At 40.7% G+C, this 19153-nt stretch overlaps 1 protein-coding gene across 1 annotated transcript in view; it reads right to left on the bottom strand.

The window, feature by feature from the left end:
- Window positions 1-19153, bottom strand: part of LOC102564050 (sodium channel protein type 2 subunit alpha) — a 153829-nt gene that overhangs the window by 92087 nt on the left and 42589 nt on the right. The window contains exons 3-10 of the mRNA XM_059727328.1: window positions 8480-8598; window positions 7183-7272; window positions 5543-5671; window positions 4751-4842; window positions 3562-3834; window positions 3172-3235; window positions 433-574; window positions 42-248 (exon numbers count right to left, since the gene is read on the bottom strand). Coding sequence (XP_059583311.1) covers window positions 42-248; window positions 433-574; window positions 3172-3235; window positions 3562-3834; window positions 4751-4842; window positions 5543-5671; window positions 7183-7272; window positions 8480-8598 — 1116 coding nt within the window. The remainder of the gene's footprint in view (window positions 1-41; window positions 249-432; window positions 575-3171; window positions 3236-3561; window positions 3835-4750; window positions 4843-5542; window positions 5672-7182; window positions 7273-8479; window positions 8599-19153) is intronic.

The raw sequence follows: 19153 nt of genomic DNA, 5'->3' as shown, positions 1-19153 counted from the left end.
TCCGAAACAGACACAAAGTACAATCTACATTATTAATCTACCTGAGCTTCCTCTTGTTGTTTTTTCAGCTGCTCGAGCATCTGCTGAAATTCTGCTTCTTTCTGTTCTGCTTCTTCCAGGGTTGCTTGATTTTGTTCGTCATAGGCCATGGCAACAACAGCCAATATCAAATTAATTAGATAGAAAGAGCCCAGAAAAATCACCAGAACAAAAAATATCATGTATGTTTTGCCAGCAGCTCGTAGTGTCTGTAGGGGGAAACATAACCATATAAACACATAGTTTAATAGTCTGGTAATATAGATTACTGATGCAATACCAAGCTTTTATGAGCATTGATTTAAAGGCTCTTATCATTACTGAATAGAAGTCTATTCATACAACTTCACCATAGCAAATAATACGTAGCCTTTGCTTCACAAAATATCTCACCAGCTGATAAAGATTTTCCCAGAAGTCCTGAGTCATTAGCCGAAAGAGTGACAGAAAGGCCCAGCTGAATGTGTCAAAGCTTGTATAGCCATAGTTGGGGTTTCTACCAGCTTTCACACACATGTATCCTTCTGGACATTGACTATGTGAAGAGAAAACATAAGGTGTTATAGTGCATGTTTATGCCAATCTCTGTTATATTTCAGAACATAACTGTTATTTTTGTTTATCACAATTTTTGAATAACTGTTGTTAGGAAAATTCCAGTCAATTAACGTTTTGTGTGTTCAAGACAATTAAAAAGGTCCCAAGAATCCAACTAATACAAATAAATAACAGATACCTTTTTATATTGTGTTGTGTTTGTCAATACGTGTTTTCTTTATTAAACATCTTTCAAATTATTTAATTCAAATTTTCACCAGCCACATTTTCAACAATAATTTCTAAATCAAACACTTAATGTCCTGACAAAAATAGTATTAAAGAAGTATAGTCAGGAAATTCACATAAGAAATATTTTTTCTGTAAAGGGCTTCATTCTACCCATGTAAGTTCTGAGCTTACCTAGCAAATGTCCTTTTGACTGCATATTGAAATCTGCAAGACCTGTTTTTGTATATTGTATTGTATTCCTCTCTCACAAAGACACTTTACTGTGTCAGTAGGTCTGGCTACGCACAAGTTTTCCACTATTCTATCATAAAAAGGGGGAAGTACATGCTGGAGCCTTTCAAAGAGTGTACAAATGTTTGTACACTTATATACATTAACTCAAATTAAGTAACCAGACTTCCAAGTAATACTCAAATACTCTAGTTTATGCACATTACACTGTAGTATAATGATTTTGAATTCCTAACCCAAGGAGGACCAAATCTTTATGGTCTAAACTATGAATCTTTAAACTCAGTTGAATCCAGATGGAATGACACTCTAGTTCAGAGGTCAGCAACATTTTTGGACAGAGTGCTAGAAACACCTGCAACCTTGACTTGTAAGATACTGGTGTACCAGGGGCAGACAATGGGGAACCACAAGGGGCCTGATCCTTGCTGTGGCCATGCAGCCCCAGCCCCTTCCCCACTATCCACCCTGAGGCACACGTGCCAAGCAAAATGCCATCATGTGCCATGCTGTGGCACCCATGCTGGGGGTTGCCTACCCCTGCTCTAGTTAGTCCCCCAAACAAGTGCACCAAGTAAAAACTGTGAGATAACAATTTTCCTCACTTGCTCCGAAGTGAACATCTTTTTTTATGATACAGCACTCTTTGCCAGAGTATTCAGCCAGCTCTACCAGTGGGTACATGGAAGTATAAAGCCTTTTTGTAAGGGTTAAGTATCATGCACACATGGACAGTGCTTTTTGCCTCCTGCCTGGCTCCATAATCCAAAAGGGTTTTTTGAAAGTAGCATGGGTTTTTTTAAGGGAAGTTAACTTGCAAGTTAACTAACTTCTTCAGTTTAGCTCATCTGACTGGCAGTTTGCCAAGGCAGATAGACTCCGGCTCTAAATAAAAAGTACATCCTTGAACTATGAAGTCACTACTCTGACTTGATAGCCAGGTTCTCCTTCTCCACTTTATTCTTCTCAGTTTACACCCTTGATTTCATGTTATTTATACTCAATCAATACATCTCAAAAGGAGATTATACAAGAGTTGATATTGTTATCATTGATATCAACAATATGTTCTATGCAAGAACATACATTTCCTGTATTTACCTGAATCCAAGATGATCCTGAATTTAAGATTTCCCTCCCACCCCCAAATAGGTTTTATATATGGACAATTTATCAATTTGTTACAGAGTCTAATTATTGGAAGATTGTCTTAAATTCATTCCTACCACCTCTGCAGTGGAAAAAGCTATGGCAGGGGAATAGGTGATGCAGTTTAAGCAGTGGGGAAGTAGTGAGACAGGTGCTGGGAAGGCAGGCAGTGGGGGCAGTAGTGGGAGGGGCGTGGTAGGACAGGCAGTGGGGGAGCATTGGGAGATAGGCAGTAGGGGGCAGGCAGTTTAGCCCTGCACCCTTGGGTCCCCACCTCCATCTCTCATCTGCTTTCCCATCTCTCCTCTGCTTTCCCAACTCTCCTCTGCTTCCCCCATCTCTTCCCCCTCTTCCTTTCCTACCATTGCTCCATCCCTTCTCTGGCCTGGGTCACAGAGCACAGCCCCAGCCCAAGGCCATAGCAGCAGTGCAGAGCCAGCACCATTGCTACAGGGCCAGGCTGAGACCATGCTCTGTGCTCCAGGCTGAAGCAAGGATGTAGCCTGTTGGCACAAGAGCAAGGGTAGGGGTCGGGGGAAGGCATGGAGGGAGATGGGGGGGTGTAGGGCAGAGACCTGGGGCTCAAGTCTAAAGTGGGGGGAGGCAGGGGGTACAGAGGCAGTGGAGGTTCAGGTAGCAGCTGAGGCTGTGGCCCCAACCTGGGGTCAGGACTGAAGTCAGAGCCACAGTAGCTGCCTGCTTCCTCCAGTGCTGCCTTGTAAGCAATTCTAGGACAAGGGGCTTTTTTCCTCATGGTAAATGGAGGAAAAAGCCTCATCTTGGAATTGACTTTATAAGGTATATTACTTTGCATGGCCAGAGATTAGAATACTTTGATTTCAATCTGAAGTCAAACATTTAGCGTCAAATTCCTAGAAAAGTTCTAATATGAATAGACAGATATCTGATATTTAAAGTTAAAGTTCCTATTGCTACGAAACAGAGTATTTTAGAAAATCTTACCCTGCATCAGAGCTATTACCACAAAGTAGGGCATCTCTTTGTCCTTCCAAAACATAAAAATGAGCTGTTTAGAAAGCATTAAAAATATATGTGAATAATTCAAAGAAATAGTAAATTAAAAACTGCATAATTAACACAAAAGAATATACATATATATTTGTGTGTAGTCGACATACTTAGTTTCTGACTGCTTCTCAGTTCATTTAGGAATTTGGATCTCAATTGCTTTGAAAAGGCATGTGATACCATATGAATGCACAAAATTATGTTACTTCTTATATACTATACTTCCTATATTCCTATACTTCCTATATCTTTTTTGTTTGATCACAAATAGCCACAAACTGATATTGCAAAGAGTTGGATAATAGTTATATCAGTCATTCTTACTTTCATCTTCAATGTACTCCTTCCAGTTAAACGTGCTCACTGTTGTATTAACAAATGTACCATTTTTGTCCATTGTGCTATTAAAGTAGGAAATAACGTTTATCTCAAAAGTAGAATTGTCTGGAGGCCACTGCAAGCATTTATGCCTCAAGTTGCCCATGAACAGCTGCAGCCCTATTAGTGCAAATACACTCAGACAAAAAACAGTCAGGATCATTACATCCGAGAGCTTCTTCACAGACTGAATTAGGGCTCCCACGATAGTTTTCAAGCCTGCAAAGAGAAAATTTCCGAAAGTGTATTAAAACATATCATATGTTTTTTTTATAAATATAAGAACTCATGCAGAAGCCCAAAAGAATGGTTTTCTTATTTGTGAAGTAGTAAAGCTTTATGGACAGCCTCAGAGCTTGTGAAGATGAATGAATAGCAAAGTTTCTTGTTTATGAAAGCGCAATGCACACACATTCCAAATACAAGTAATATATTATGTTCTTTCAAGCAGGAACTTTTATCAATCATGGTTAATATGAAAATATGAACACCATGTAAATAAAAATCTTCCTGTTATATATTTTGTTTTATTTTTCTTTCTTTCTTCTGCCAGTGCCTGCATTCCAAACAATTGATAAAGAAGACTTGGCAGAAATGAATGAAACTGGAAATTATTCCTATAATAAAAGCAGCTGAAAATGATAACTATCACATGCCATGCTTGTGCTACTTTGATTTAAAAACACTTTTTCTCCATCAGTTGAGAACCTTTTATAACTATTTTTATAATTTCAGTGACTGCAATAAATGGTAAAATCCAAATAAATAAGAAAGCCACAGCACTAAAGCTTTTTCAATGTGAAGGAAAAACTTGTCATATTACAATGCAAACAAAGCCCCCGCCCCCCAAAAGAAATAGAACAAATAACCAATCAACCAACCCCCCCCAACAATAAAAAAAACTAAATAAGGCTTTGCATTTTGTTGATGCTTCATGCAACAATTTGTTAAACTCAAAGGCTGATTTGGCAAAGAAAAGAAGCTAATATTAAAAAGGCAAGGAATCATGTTCCTATCCTATGATTCCTGTCTTTTTTTGCAACATGAACAGTGCATAACAAGGCTTATGCTGAAAAGAAGTGAATTCAACTTCAATGGAACTAAAGTCAGCCTCAGTGTTTAACCTAGCTCTCACCTGGAATGACTGATATTGTTTTCAATGCTCGGAGAACTCTGAATGTTCTCAACGCTGAGACATTGCCCAGGTCCACAAATTCTGTCACATATCTGTAATAGGGGAGTTCACACACAAACACAATGACAGCACACAAATAACAGTTGGAGATACAAGGGGCCTAACACCTTACACCATTTACTTCTTACCTGGGATTACAGAAATAGTTTTCAAAGCTCTCAATACTCTGAAAGTTCGAAGAGCTGAAACATTGCCTAGGTTTACAAATTCTGTTACATACCTGCAGAATTAAATCACAATTATTCAGAATTGAGACAGAGTTTATACTACTTGCTTGGGTCTTTTATCAAGACCTCTGTTGATTTTAGTAAATAAAGTCCAAATTTACCTTTCTCTGTAGTACATCTCACTTTAATAGACATAAGTTATCAACTACATTTGAATTTCATTGAAGTGAAACTCACTGATTTTATACTGGAAAAGCTAAGTAAATTAATTAGATTAGTAATAACAAGGTGGCATGAAGTCAAAGGGATGGCTTCCATTCTGGTAAGCAGAAAGAATGAAGGATATGAAATTAGTGTCCCTTTACTAGTGGCTGACACACCATGTTGGCTCCTGCAATATCATGCTTTGAAGTATGGTTCCTAATATGCATGATACATGCAGTAACAACTTTGCTACTTGCAGGAATTGAATACTTTCAAATAAGTGCATGCCCAATAATAGTATGGTATGTGCTGCCACTAATTTCATGTCCTCATAAGCTTTACAACTTGTTAAATCACTTACGCCATCAAAATGACACTGAAGTCAAGCCAGTTCCACGGATCTCGAAGGAAAGTAAAACCTTCTAAACAGAAGCCCCTTGCAAGAATTTTTATAAGTGATTCAAAGGTATAAATTCCAGTGAACGTGTACCTGAGGAAATAAGCATTACAGAAACTGAACTTGGCATATCAATTGTTATATGCAATCACATTTAATTACCATAGGTTTATTTGTTATAACAAAGGACTATAAAAATCTTTGAAATTCAATAGAGAAGTTCATAAATAATATAACCACAACATTGCAAGGTTATAAGTTGTAACTGTAAAGTTAATTAAAATTTTATTCAGAGAATGTGTATGATTGATTTTCTAAATGCTTAGAAAATCAGCCTTAGATTTTTGTGCCTACAAATAATTTCAGGCACAAATATTTACAGGCACAATTTCTAGCACTTTCATGCCTGGCTACCTGCTTGCATTTGCAAATCAGATAGATGTCTTAAGTGCTATAAAAAGTGCACAGAATTGTTTTCAATGTTAAAATCAGAGCTGTCTCCTTAAAAGTTCTATAATAAGTTATATTAGTACAGGCATATTTTATAAGCAGAATTGCTTCCTAAGAAAGAGCACCTAGTATCAGGAATTAGGGCAGCGGACAGGATGACTAACATAACTGACCCTGACCACCTGAGTGGGTTTAGCTGCAAATGGCCTAACTACTTCTAGCTGGCCAAAGTTATCTGCATGGGCATGGTTGCCTGCTTATATAAGCAGCAGTCCTTTCAGTGCCCAGTAGGCTACTCTCCATGTCTGGATCCTGGATCCTAACTCTAGCCTGGATCCTGGCTCTTCAAGGTTCTGGTTCCTGTATTCTGGCTCCTTGCTCTTGTTTCCAGTCTGGTCTTGTTTTGACAAACTGTTCCAAATTTGTTGGAAAGTGAAAAATGCACACCTTTTACTAGGTAGCCATATACTCTCAAACTATGGTAAATATCCAACTGCTTTAACTAATACAGGGTTGTCCGGATAATGGTATGTGGGTCTCATGCAGCCTGCAAGGAGTTATTATGCAGCCCATGGTCCCCTGGCAGCTGCCTCTCCCTCTTCTGTGTAACAGGAAGGGCCTGAGGCCATGTGCACTGCCTGCACAGCAGTAGGCAGAACAGCTGTGCTGCCAGTGCAGCCCACAAAGTAGGGGGAAATGTGAGGGAAGTTGCCCCCCAGTAGCATGTGGCCTATGTGCTGTGTGGCCCAGGGTTTGTACATTGGTACCTTTGGCCATGCTGAAGTTGGACAGCCCTGATGTACAGTAAGAAGGCATTATGGCTGGCCTCTCAAGTTGTATTTAAAGCTGTCTGCATATATTTCTTCTACTATTAATGCTCCTTTTCCCTCTTGGACCCCATTGCATCCAGGGACAAGATGCAGACCTTAATATTTTTTGGAAAAGCTTCAGATATTCATCAAACATACATATCAAGAAATAGGTACCATTTTTAAATCACTTCAATACTTTTAGATAAAAGGCTAGAAAGATAGTCACATCCTCATGGAATCTATCTTCTCTTTATGAGAACAGAAAGCAAGTTCCAATAAGTAAATATTCTAGTCATATTATGTCCAAAAATGCTATTACAGTAACAACTATGTTTAACTTACTCTACATTCTTTGTCCAGTCTGGGGGGTTACTCATGGTCATAAATACACAGTTGGTCAAAATAGTGCACATAATAAGCATGCTGAATAACGTAGCTTAGAGTCAAGGAATGTAAGCCAGAAAAATGAGATAATGCACAAAAGATGTGGTAATATTCGACACCCGAATTATTAAAAATAAATAATATATAAATTTGTATATAAGTAGCAAATAATATTCTAAATTAAATTTGAAATTAAAAATGCCTATGTAATTTAATCTATTTTAAATATCATATGCCAGCTGGCATAATACTTCTGCAGCATAAAATAACATATTTCTCTCTCAGTTGTGGTAGGCTCTGGGCTTAAATGAAACTTGCAATATCCATATTAGTTATATTGAATTATGATATAAACAGTTTTCGCTTAAAAAAATATAAACTGGGAGAGGACTCCGTTATACCATGTGTTTGTACAGTACCCAATGACATGTTTCCTGATCAGGATGGAGCTTTCAGGTGCAATTGTAAGGCAAATAATTTGTTGGGCCTTAACTTACATCTTTTTGTCATGTGAACAGTCACAGTGAGATCCATAAGATTACCCATGAGGTCTATTCAGGAGACTAGGCCTAGCTGTATTTAGTTGAACAAATTACTTGCATGAAGACACAGGCTATTCTCTTCAACAGTTCGGCTGTTGCTCAGCTGAAGTTGGTGATGTTAATGGGACTTTTTGAGGGCTCATTGCAGGACAGCAGCATGAACACTGAGGACACAAACTCCTTGGCATTTCAGTGGATTGCACGAGAGACTAATTGGACTGAAGTGAATTTGTACTCATAAAAATGTACAGCCCTTGTGGAATATGATTATTTCACACTCCCTTAATATTACAAGGTTCTGAGTAACCTCAGAGAATTTTGTGGAATTAGATTTAACTGTTTATGCTTCATTTGTATTTTTGTCGTTAAGGGTTCCTATGTTGACCATTATTGCAAAATTGACCAGTACCTGAAATCAGCTACTAAAAAGAATAACCCTGCTTTGCAGACATTAACTTCATTTGTAACATCACCTGACAAAGGAAAGTGAAAGTTGTTAAAGGAAGGGTCTTTCAACAGCCACTTTTGAGAGAGAATGATGAAGAGAAAAGAGAGACTTCTTGTTCTAAAGAAAATGCCATGTATGTTGATTCCATATAGAACTCTGCACTCTAGTACATGTAAATGCACAAGGAGAAATGAAAGTAATTATATCAACAATGATACTTTGCTTTAAATGGCAACACTGATAGCTGAACACTTGAAAAGGATATGAATGTACCAAAATCTTAATAGCAATTTTTCTAAGAGGATTGAAAGGAGTTAAAATGTACAAGGCAGATGTGGCACTGAATCGGAATATTGTCTTCCCTTTATTCAATACTATGAAAGTCTAGAAAAAAGAAACATAACATGAAAATAAAGTACAAACAATATAAGCAATTCCAGCTTCTACAGTTTGTTCTTCTGTGGACATCCTTCACCTTGTGGAGCCAAGCCTTTAGAAACGGTAATCCTATTCCATCATTTGCCTGTGACTCAAATATATCTGATTTCTTAGGATACATAATCCAAGCTTCCTCCAATTTGCCAAAATTGGTGAGAGAAAACGCATATAATATGTGTTAAATCCCAGTCCCCTTAAAATCAAAGGTGCAGCAGGGCATATCCTTTTATTTCTAAAATAAACTGTATTTTAATTTCCTTTATAGCCCACCTTTTCATGTATACGACAATTGCTAACAATAAGATGAAGTGTTCAAGCAAATTCAGAATAACAAATAAAAGCAAATACATGATATTACACTCAGTTGCAAACAACACCAAAATACTCAGAGCCAAATTCTGTTATACTAGCTAGCTTATTTGCTCCTTGCTCCACAAGTACCACTGAATGCAATTAAAATTAGTCTAGTGGTAACACGTGAGATGCAGTCAGTATGATTAAAAGCAGGAAACTAAATAAATAGAAAATCACTGTACGTTGTGTTTAGATTTTAGATAACATTAGTATGAACTGCACAGATTGCTTGAATTGGTATGTCTACCGGCAAAAAAGGGGTTGACATAAATGACAACTGACATCAATCACAAGAGCCTGAGACAAGCATGAGCCAGAATTTGGCATCCTACAATGGAAAAGATCAAAAAGGTCAAACCCTGTTTTCAGTTATTCTGGTACTGGTTTATTGACCTTGCTTGTAAACACCTAATTTTAGGCATTTATTAGTATTTAAAAGTTCCCATAAATTACATGCATTAGTAAATAAGTTCTTTTTTCTGTTCACAGCCTAGTTGTTTTCCTGTTTGTGGTCATATTGTAAATAATACCATTTCTACCCAAATACACATGTACTTCAAGTTCCCTTACGGCATTCCTCTACCATTTCCATGACACTCCTGGAAGTGCCCCTCGCCAGCATACCCTGACAATTCACATGCACCAAATCCAGAAATGAGGCAGCAAAGCTGCCCTGAGGGTAACTCCATTTAAAGTATGCTTGAGATAGAGATAATGACCATGGCTATGCAGACCACCCTCAGGGTAGCTTTACTGTCCCATTCTAGGTTGCATGTGTATGGAGCAGGAGCAGTTTAGGTAGGGCACACTTCACAGCAATGCTCTTGGGAATTGGAATAGACATATCCTTTCACTTTTGCTGCTTGAAATTTTCAAGACACTGCTTCTCTTTCCTTTCATTTTTTCTCAATTTTATTGATTCTACTTAATGATACCAGTCTTTGTTATACTCTCAGCAGGGCTTTATAATGTCAGAGTTTTATGTTTTCTGAGTTCATTTTTATTATCTGTAAAATCTGCCTTGTGATTACAGTAAGATGATGACTTTTTCCTGATTTCTTTTCCCATGTGGTCTTCACTTTCACGGGAAGGAAGCTGGTCCCACTTCAATGAAGGAAACACCAACATTAGTAAGGCTGCCCTTTCCCAATGTGGAAATAAGTTTAACCAGTCCTCTTACTTGACTAAGAGGAGAGACAAAGAGAGAGAAAGAGAAGAGAAAAAGATGCTGATGCTATGTGTTTCAAAATGTTCTAAGATAAGAAAAAACCTTCATGCCTTGTTTTGTCTTGATATATTAAGCTCTGTGTGCAGATGTTAACCTCCTCCTTTCCCCTGAACCATAAGCTGATAACTGTTCTGAAAACATAGTGGGGTTTTTTTTCTGAATAAGTAAACTGCTTACGTGTGACAAACGAAGGATCAACATCTTTCTGTTTCTCTCAAGGTTGCTTTGTCTGAACCCTGCATCTTTTCTCACTGTCTAAAGTATAAATATGCTTGTAAACTTGTAGAGGTCAGAGTTCCTTTGAGAACCCTCCTTGTGATCACTTGTATACCTTTAAATAAACCTAGATGGCTCTGCCAATTCTAATTCAACCACAACATGAAGTTTGATTTCTTCCACACCAAGAAACCCAAGAAATATTGCCTGTATGAGATCTCTGCTCTGGTACAAAAAGTAGGAAAATAAAGATAACCCGCAAAATAATCCTTTTCTGAACAGGGGATCAAGCTGATAGAGGTTTCCTTTGACTCTGAGTTCTTTCTTCCTGTTCATCATAGAAAGATACTACCCATCGTATGGTCACTGCTGCAGCAAAGTGAGAGGGCAGAGTCTTGTTCATACATGATTTTCTCCTGATTGCAACAACCTCTATGATTAAGAGCACTTCCTGCTAATTGGATAAATATTAGCAACAGGAGAGATGAGTAATTGTATTTAGTCACTTCTGGTGTCCATTCTTCTTGTGTTAAATAAATCCAACTGATAGACATTTAAGTGTCCATACCATTTGTAATAAAAAACATCTGAAGTTTACTCATTACAGTTAATGAATTAACTAGTCCACTGTTAGTTATCTGTTTTTAACTTTTGTTTCCAAAATCACTGTCACAGAGTTTCGTCAATGGTTAATAAAATTACATATAAGTTTGTGGAGGATGTATGCTACTTTGCTTTTTTAGTGGAAGGGATTTTATTAAACAACTTTTTTTGCTACATTTTGTAATTATCCAGAATAAATGTAAGGGGCTTTACATAGATGTTAGATGTTAGGGTCGGAAGGGATCTCAATAGATCATCGAGTCCGACCCCCTGCATAGGCAGGAAAGAGTGCTGGGTTTAGATGACCCCTGCTAGATGTCTATCTAACCTCCTCTTGAAGACCCCCAGGGTAGGGGAGAGCACCACCTCCCTTGGGAGCCCGTTCCAGACCTTGGCCACTCTAACTGTGAAGAAGTTCTTCCTAATGTCCAATCTAAATCTGCTCTCTCCTAGCTTGTGGCCATTATTTCTTGTAACCCCTGGGTGCGCCTTGGTGAATAAATCCTCACCAATTCCCTTCTGCGCCCCCGTGATGAACTTATAGGCAGCCACAAGGTCGCCTCTCAACCTTCTCTTGCGGAGGCTGAAAAGGTCCAGGTTCTCTAGTCTCTCCTCATAGGGCTTGGTCTGCAGGCCCTTAACCATACGAGTGGCCCTTCTCTGGACTCTGTCCAGGTTATCCGCATCCCTCTTGAAGTGCAGTGCCCAGAATTGCACGCAGTACTCCAACTGTGGTCTGACCAGCGCCTGATAGAGGGGAAGTATCACCTCCTTGGATCTATTCGTCATGCATCTGCTGATGCACGATAAAGTGCCATTGGCTTTTCTGATGGCTTCATCACACTGCCGACTCGTGTTTCCCTCTGCCAACTCGTGGTCCCTTTCCACTTCCATGCCACCCAGCAGGTCATTCCCTAGGCTGTAGGTGTGCCTATGTTACATAGGCACACCTACATTATTAAGTGTATAATAACATTAATACATGTTATTAATATTTTAATAACAATACATTTAATAACATTAATACATGAATACAATAATAATTAATCTTATATAATAACATTAATACATGTTATTAATATTTTATATCTTCACCTGTCTAATAGGTCTTTGAATTTCAGATAAGTCACTGTCACCATCACTGGTCTATGATAACACAGTGTACACCTTGCTGGTGAGTCATATACAATCTGAAGGTTGCTTCCAGGGGACTTAACCACCTATTTTTCTCCTATACTTCTGTTTATAAAAAATGCTTTTTATATTAAAATATTATAATATTGTACAACATGGGAAGAAAGGCACTTACCTCTGTGGGTTATCTATAATTTTACCAAGTTTAAGCACCCAAAAAAAATTCACAGTGTTTGTAGAAAATTGAGTATTTTTAAAGAAATAATCATTTGCAGGTTTTCTTATTTCTTCTGATTTTTGAGTTGGAAGCTGCCCACATATCTCCAATGTAGTATGATCATTTTGAACTACAAATCTAGCCCCATGGTACTGACAAAAACACAAGCTTCCATTTTCATTCTTCAGACAGGGTCATTAACCCCCTGCTCTTGTCAACTAGATGTTATAAGCTACCATTCTACCCTCCATTCTCCCCTTCCTATATCACTGCCCTGTCTCATTCCCCTTTCTCTCCTTTCTGTACCATTCATTCCCTTCCACATTGTGCTAAACCCTATCAAAGACTGTTGCATGTCGACTCATAATTTTATCACAAGTCTATATGTTTGGTGCTTCTATTTTAAACTTCATGTAATTTCCTGATACTTAGCTTTGCAATCATTTCAGCGACACTGAAGTCAAATACACTTAGTCAATAAAACCCAACCAGCATACCTTTCTCTGAAATGGAAGGTAAAGCAAAGGTATAGAAAAGGTTCAGAACCAGTGATTTCCAGTAAAGTGTAAAGAGGAAAATCAGACAGGAAGGGGAGTTGAGGCAGTTGGCTGAGGTCAGGTGTCTTGGGAAAGCCCAGAGAAAGAAGGTGACTGGAGGAAATGACGTGTTGTTATGGGATGTGACACAGAATAATACTAAAAATAAACAGAATAATACTAAGGAAAAGAATTGCAGCTTCACAAACCAAAGGATTTAGAAAGGAAAATGTTAGTCCAGGCAGCCATGAGGGAAACCTCCATTTTTACACATGCATTTCAGTTTAATGTCATACAGAGATGATTAAACATGCTTCCAGAATAAGTGAACATCCTAAGGGCTCAAAAATCAGAAGGGAAATTTAAAAAAACCCCACATTTTAAAATCTTTAAAAAGCTGCCTTATGATCTCTGACTGCTGAGGTCTGCAATACTACGCCCTCCACATTCTCAACAATTTCCCCTACATCTGCCTTCTGACTCCAGCATTCCTTTATTCCCTGTTCCTTTCTACTATGCAGAAGATCTCAATTTTACTTCTGTCATTTGCAAAATGATAGAAAGGGGCAACAGGCTTCAGTAATGACAAATTTACTATTGTATGCAAAGGTATGTGTAGAAATGGTATCCATGCAACCTTTGTTTTCAATTTAATTATAAATTATAGGAAAAGATCATGATATTGGCTAGTAGAAAAGTTATGTTTGATGGGCAGCATGAAAAATAAACACCTGCCATCCTGCCCTCCATTGGACTCTGGACTATAGACATTCCTGGAGCACAATCAATTGTGTTGTAAGATGTGGCAGCACAGCTGGTTGCACTTCACTAAAGAAGTCTGTTTCAAGCCTGAGAAGTGTCAGATTACCTTTAGAATCAAAATGGATTCAGCAGGGTAACAGAAAAGCCTGAGAATCTTTTGGGGATGGGTAGGACATTTATTTAACTAATCTCAGGATGCATGGAGCTAGGTAACATAAATTGTGCATTATATTAAAATGATGAATTGCATGAGAATGAAGTTGCATAATTAGATTCCAAGTTTAGATGAACATAGAAATAGGAGGAGACAACAACAGAGGGAGAAGTTATAGAGATGTGCGTGGCAAAGTGGGACTCCCTGCCTAGCCACAGTGCTAGATTCCCTACTTGCCTCTGGGCATGCCGCCCACCTGACTCATCTGCCATGCCTTGTTCTTAATTAACTAATAGTTGTTAATAAAGGCGGGAGGCTGCCCATTCATGCCCCAGTGCCAGGGGGCGCTATCTGTGGCTCCGAACCTTCCCTACACCACAGCTCATGCCTCGCAGATGGCATCTAGATGTTACCGTGCTCCCAGCCTACAGCTGAACCAAACTTAGGCCACACCATCAGGCCTCAGTCACACACACATTCATACTGCCCTCCTCTCACTAGGACCTCTCATACTCCACCCTCTCTGACAGGGTCTCTTTCATCCATCACCAGTTTATGCTGCCTTGCTCCCTTTTGGAGCGGGCCCCTTAAAACATAGGCTTAGCTAGTCCATTCCTTGGGTGGCAGATGTACCGTCTTTTGGGCCTCTCCCGTGACCCTCACTGGGGTAGTGGCCAGCCAATTACCTGACCAGGTCTAAGCTTACTCTGGCCTCTTTTGGGGGCAACTCTATACATGTAAACATACTGGGCACTCAGCCCTCTGGTTCTTCCTCTAGCTATTACTTTCGACCCACACTCGGCCTCCCAGTGGTGGAGGACTTACCAGGGTCGGGACTTGTCCCTGTCCCTTGGACTGAGCCCCCTTACTCAGCCTCTGGCTCAAACTGCCACCTCAGGCATCCAGAGACATTCCTTAGGCCTACTCCCCTCACTCAGGGCTCCAGATCACCATCCCCTCACTGGGACTTCTCATTTCTGCCCCCCCTCCCTGGGGCTCCAGATCTCTGCCCCCTCACTGGGGTCCTCATTTCCGCCCCCTCACTTGGGTCCTCATTTCTGTCCCCTTCACTCAGGGCGCAACACTGCCCCCTCACTTGGGGCTACTCGTCTCTGTCCCCTTCACACAGGGCTCCACACCTCCCCCTCACTTGGGGTTCCACACTGGCCCCTCGCTTAGGACTACTCATCTCTGCCCCCTTCACTTGGGGCTCCTCACTGCCCCCTCAGTTGGGGCAATGGGGCTTTGCTCCCCAGTAGGCTCAGGTGCCTGTAGCCATGCCTGACCCCCACTCTCCCTCCTCAGGGTCTTGCACACCACCGGGCTCAGGTGGCCATAGCTGTGCCTGGCCTCCACTCTCCCTCCTCAAGGTCTCTTGGGGTCTTGCACCCCCCAGAGGGCTCAGGTGGCCTCAGCCATGCCTGGCCCCCACTCTCCCTCTTTGTCAGCTTCCTACCTGCCTTTCACTGGGGTGATAACTGACCTGGCATTTCCTGGGGGCTCCTGCACCACTCAGAGCCCCACCAGGCCACCCACTCCCGGCAGGGTACAGTTTTAGGTCATGCCCAGGACCAGGAGCCTCCAATCCATCCCCTACAGCTCCTGCCCTTGCCTCCAGGATATTATGGAGCCTTGCAGCCAGACGATGTTACTGCCTGCCCCGCCAGCAGGAAACTGATCTGTTTATATGGGTAGCGAGAGAACTAAAATGGCCGCCGCAATCAAGCATCTGTTGGCTGCTTGGCTCCGGTCTTAAAGTGGCAAGCACCAACAGTGCCCTGCCACAATGCGGAGCCAGGGGAGAAGACCACACGATTATGTTGTTAATGGTGCATGGTAACTGATTCGAGAGGATTACAGGAAACCTTCACTATTCATGGCTTCAGCATTCGCAGTTTCAAATATTCGTGAATGCTGATCCCACTTCTTAAATACACTTAAAGGAGCTCCTCAGGAGCTCTGCACTTGCTGCTGCCAGGCTCCTGCTGCCCCCGCCAATGAGCTCCCACTGCTGCCACTGCGCTCCCACCACTGTCGCCAGAGCAGCCATTCCCCCCAGCTGCCCAGGGACACTACATTCATGAATACAGATGGTGTTCATGAATGCAGTGCCTTTTTCATGGATTTTGCCATTCACGGGGGATACGAGAACATATCTCCCACGAATGGTGAGGGTCACTTGTACATGCTTTTAAAAAATATAAATACACTATTGATCATCCACTTATCATACAAGTATCTTTTTTATTTCTTGTATGCTTCCATTTACATAAGGAAGGTCTTCCTTTATGTTTTCGCTTTCCTCTTCAAGACCTACCACAAACTGCCAGTTGAAGATGGCTAAAGGGGTGGATTGAGGGAGACTGGGGGAAGAAGCAGTTGCAACCCTCCCACCTTTAATTCCTAGTCCACCCAAAGTTTAAAACCAACTGCCTGGCAGCAGCAGCAGCATTTCTATTCAGGCAGCATTGAGGGAATCAGTTGACTTCATGATTCACTATAATCTACCGGACTCCTTCTAAACCCTTCATTTCAGAGGTGTGGTTTTGATGTTACACTAATCAAGCTACCCTTTCTCCTGTAATTCTCCTGTTAGTTACTTGTGGTTAGCTCCTGTTTCACAACTCTGCAGAGCATTTTTCACTGTAGCTAAAAATATTAACTCAGGTGTGGAAATATCTTCCTGTGAAGCACTGGATGCATTGTCATGATACTCAAGAAGGCTAGATTGTGCTTTATAAAGCTGAAAAAGAGATGTAGATTTAATTTCAATGACTACAGGATTAATGAACAACCTCTTTTGATGATTTTTTTGTCTAGTTTGTTATGTTTTATACATGATATATATAATATAGCAAATTAATGCACATTCCAATAAAGATATACTTGTTTTTGCTTCAATCTTAAATGGAATAATATAGCCCTAGGCCCCCAGCATGTTAGTAAAGCTTCTAGTTTCTTTTAAATGGGAAAAAATGTATATTGTGTTGTATGTGATGATGCACCACACCATCTGCACCCTTTTCAAAAATCTCAGATCCTCCTATGGACGGCTAAGTAGGAATTAGTACCTTTGTCTCTTGCTGCCTGCATAGTCAGCAGTTCATTTTATCATTTTTAATGCGGGCCAGGATTTAGACAGACACTTGTGATGTTTTCGCTGACTGCCTTGCCTATCACCTCTTGCATCAGTTCTGACTCTCTTCTGCCACGTCTTTATTTGCTGCTTCTCACAGCTTCTCCCTTTCTTGCACCTCTATTTTTTCTCGGGGAAATCCTCCGTTGATTCCCTGCTTCCTTTCTTCATCCATCCTCCTCCAACACACTGGACCAAGCTCTCAAAGCTCCCTGACTCTGCAACACTTTCCCCGCTCTCTCTTTTGGAGACGCCTCTCGCTCCCATCTCCGCTTTCACCTCACATGGCCCCATGCCGGGCTCTTTTATAAGCAACAAGCAGCTGCTCCAGAACTGCCACACTCCTGGCTCAATTTCTTTTTTAATACCTTAGGGTTCATGTTACCAGGTTGACATTCATCGGCAAGTGTCTCAGATGTCATTGGGGAGCATGGTTCTTGATGACATGAAAGGAAGTCAACCATGACATTAGCTCATCCAGGCCTAAATTCGATATCAAAGTGAAAGGGTTGTAAGGCCAGTGCCCACTGAGCCCACATTGTCTGTCTGTGTGGTCCTTAGCCATTTCAAAGGTTCATGATCAGTTACTAATATAAACTTTTGTCCTATGAGGTAGTAATGAAAGTACTCCACCCCCAACTTGATCGCGAGACATTCTCTTTCAATTATGACGTACCTTTGTTCCTGGGGTTGGAGTTTCCTGCTAGCAAGGGCGATAGGGCGTTCTACTCCGTCTGTCTCTTGCGTTAATATGGCTCCCACAGCTTGGTTGGATGCATCTGTCTGTAGGATAAAAGGACGGCTGAAGTCTGGAGTGTGCTGTACCACCTCGTTACATAAGGACCATTGGGTTTTGTGGAAGGTCTTCAGAAGTTCCTTGTCCCACTTTAAGGGACCATTGCTCTGTCCTTTCAGTAAGTCAGTTAACGGGTCTGTTACTTCAGCAAAATGCAGAATAAACCAGCGATAATAACTGGCCAATCCGAGGAAGGCTCGCGTTTGTTTCCTTGTTCGGGGTGGCAAGTAGTTTTGAATATCCTCTATCTTATCTGTCAAAGAACGAATACAGCTGTGGCTTCCGTGTAACCAAGATATTTTGTTTCGGCTTTGCTTAGTGCACAATTTCCTGGGTTTGCTGTAAGGCCAGTTAACCATAATTTTCAGAGTACCGCTTGAAGAGCTTCTAAATGTTCTTCCCATTCGTTGGTATAAATAATGATATCATCTATGTACACTGCAGCGTATCTTTGGTGTGGGGCTAAGACCCAGTCAATTAGCCTTTGAAATGTTGCTGCAACCTCATGGAGTCCAAATGGCATATGTTTAAATTCATACAACCCCAAAGGGGTGCCAAAAGCTGTTTTTGCTTCATCCGCCCTCCTCACGGGAATTTGCCAGTAACCTTTGGTCAGATCTAAAGTAGATATGAATTTCGCTCATCCAACTCTCTCTAACAACTCGCTTATTTGGGGCATGGGAAAAGCATCGAACTTCGAAATTGCGTTCAATTTCCTGAACTCTACGCATAATTGCAAAGTACCACCTTGTTTGGGCACCACTACCAGTGGGCTCCGCCAAGGACTATGGGACTCGGTTATTACTCCCTGAGCCAACATCTTATCTATCTCCATCTTGATTAGTTCATATTGATTGTAGGGAATCCTTCTCCACTTCTCTCTCACCACCTGTCCCTCAGGTGTAACAATATTGTGACTTATTCCCCGAACACGGCTTGAGTTCTCATTAAACACATCACTGAACTCTTTCCCTAGGAGTTTTAATTGTTCTTTTTGTCTTACATTCAGTTGGGCCCCCAGGCTTACTTCCTTGTTAGGGCTTTGTACACTCATTGGCTCTGATCTAACATCTGGCTGCTCTCCCAGTGGGGTTGCCAATAAGCCCTCAGGTTCATCCCATGGTTTTAATAGGTTGAAGTGAAAGATTTGTTTTTCTTTTTTGAATCCAGGACGGAATATTCATAATTGACAGGACCCACTTGCCTAATTATTTCAAATGGCCCCTGCCAACATGTTAAGAACTTACTAGTGGCCCTAGGGAGCAGAATTAACACTTTTTGCCCTTCACGTAATTCATGTTCTCGCGTCCCTTTGTCATAATTAGCCTTTTGCTTTTCTTGGGCTTGCCTAAGGTGGTCATGAGC

The sequence above is a fragment of the Alligator mississippiensis genome, chromosome 4 (assembly GCF_030867095.1).
Source record: "Alligator mississippiensis isolate rAllMis1 chromosome 4, rAllMis1, whole genome shotgun sequence".
NCBI classification, from domain to species: domain Eukaryota; kingdom Metazoa; phylum Chordata; order Crocodylia; family Alligatoridae; genus Alligator; species Alligator mississippiensis.
Note: the sequence above shows the minus strand (reverse complement) of the source record. Positions and strands in the feature narration are given on the sequence as shown.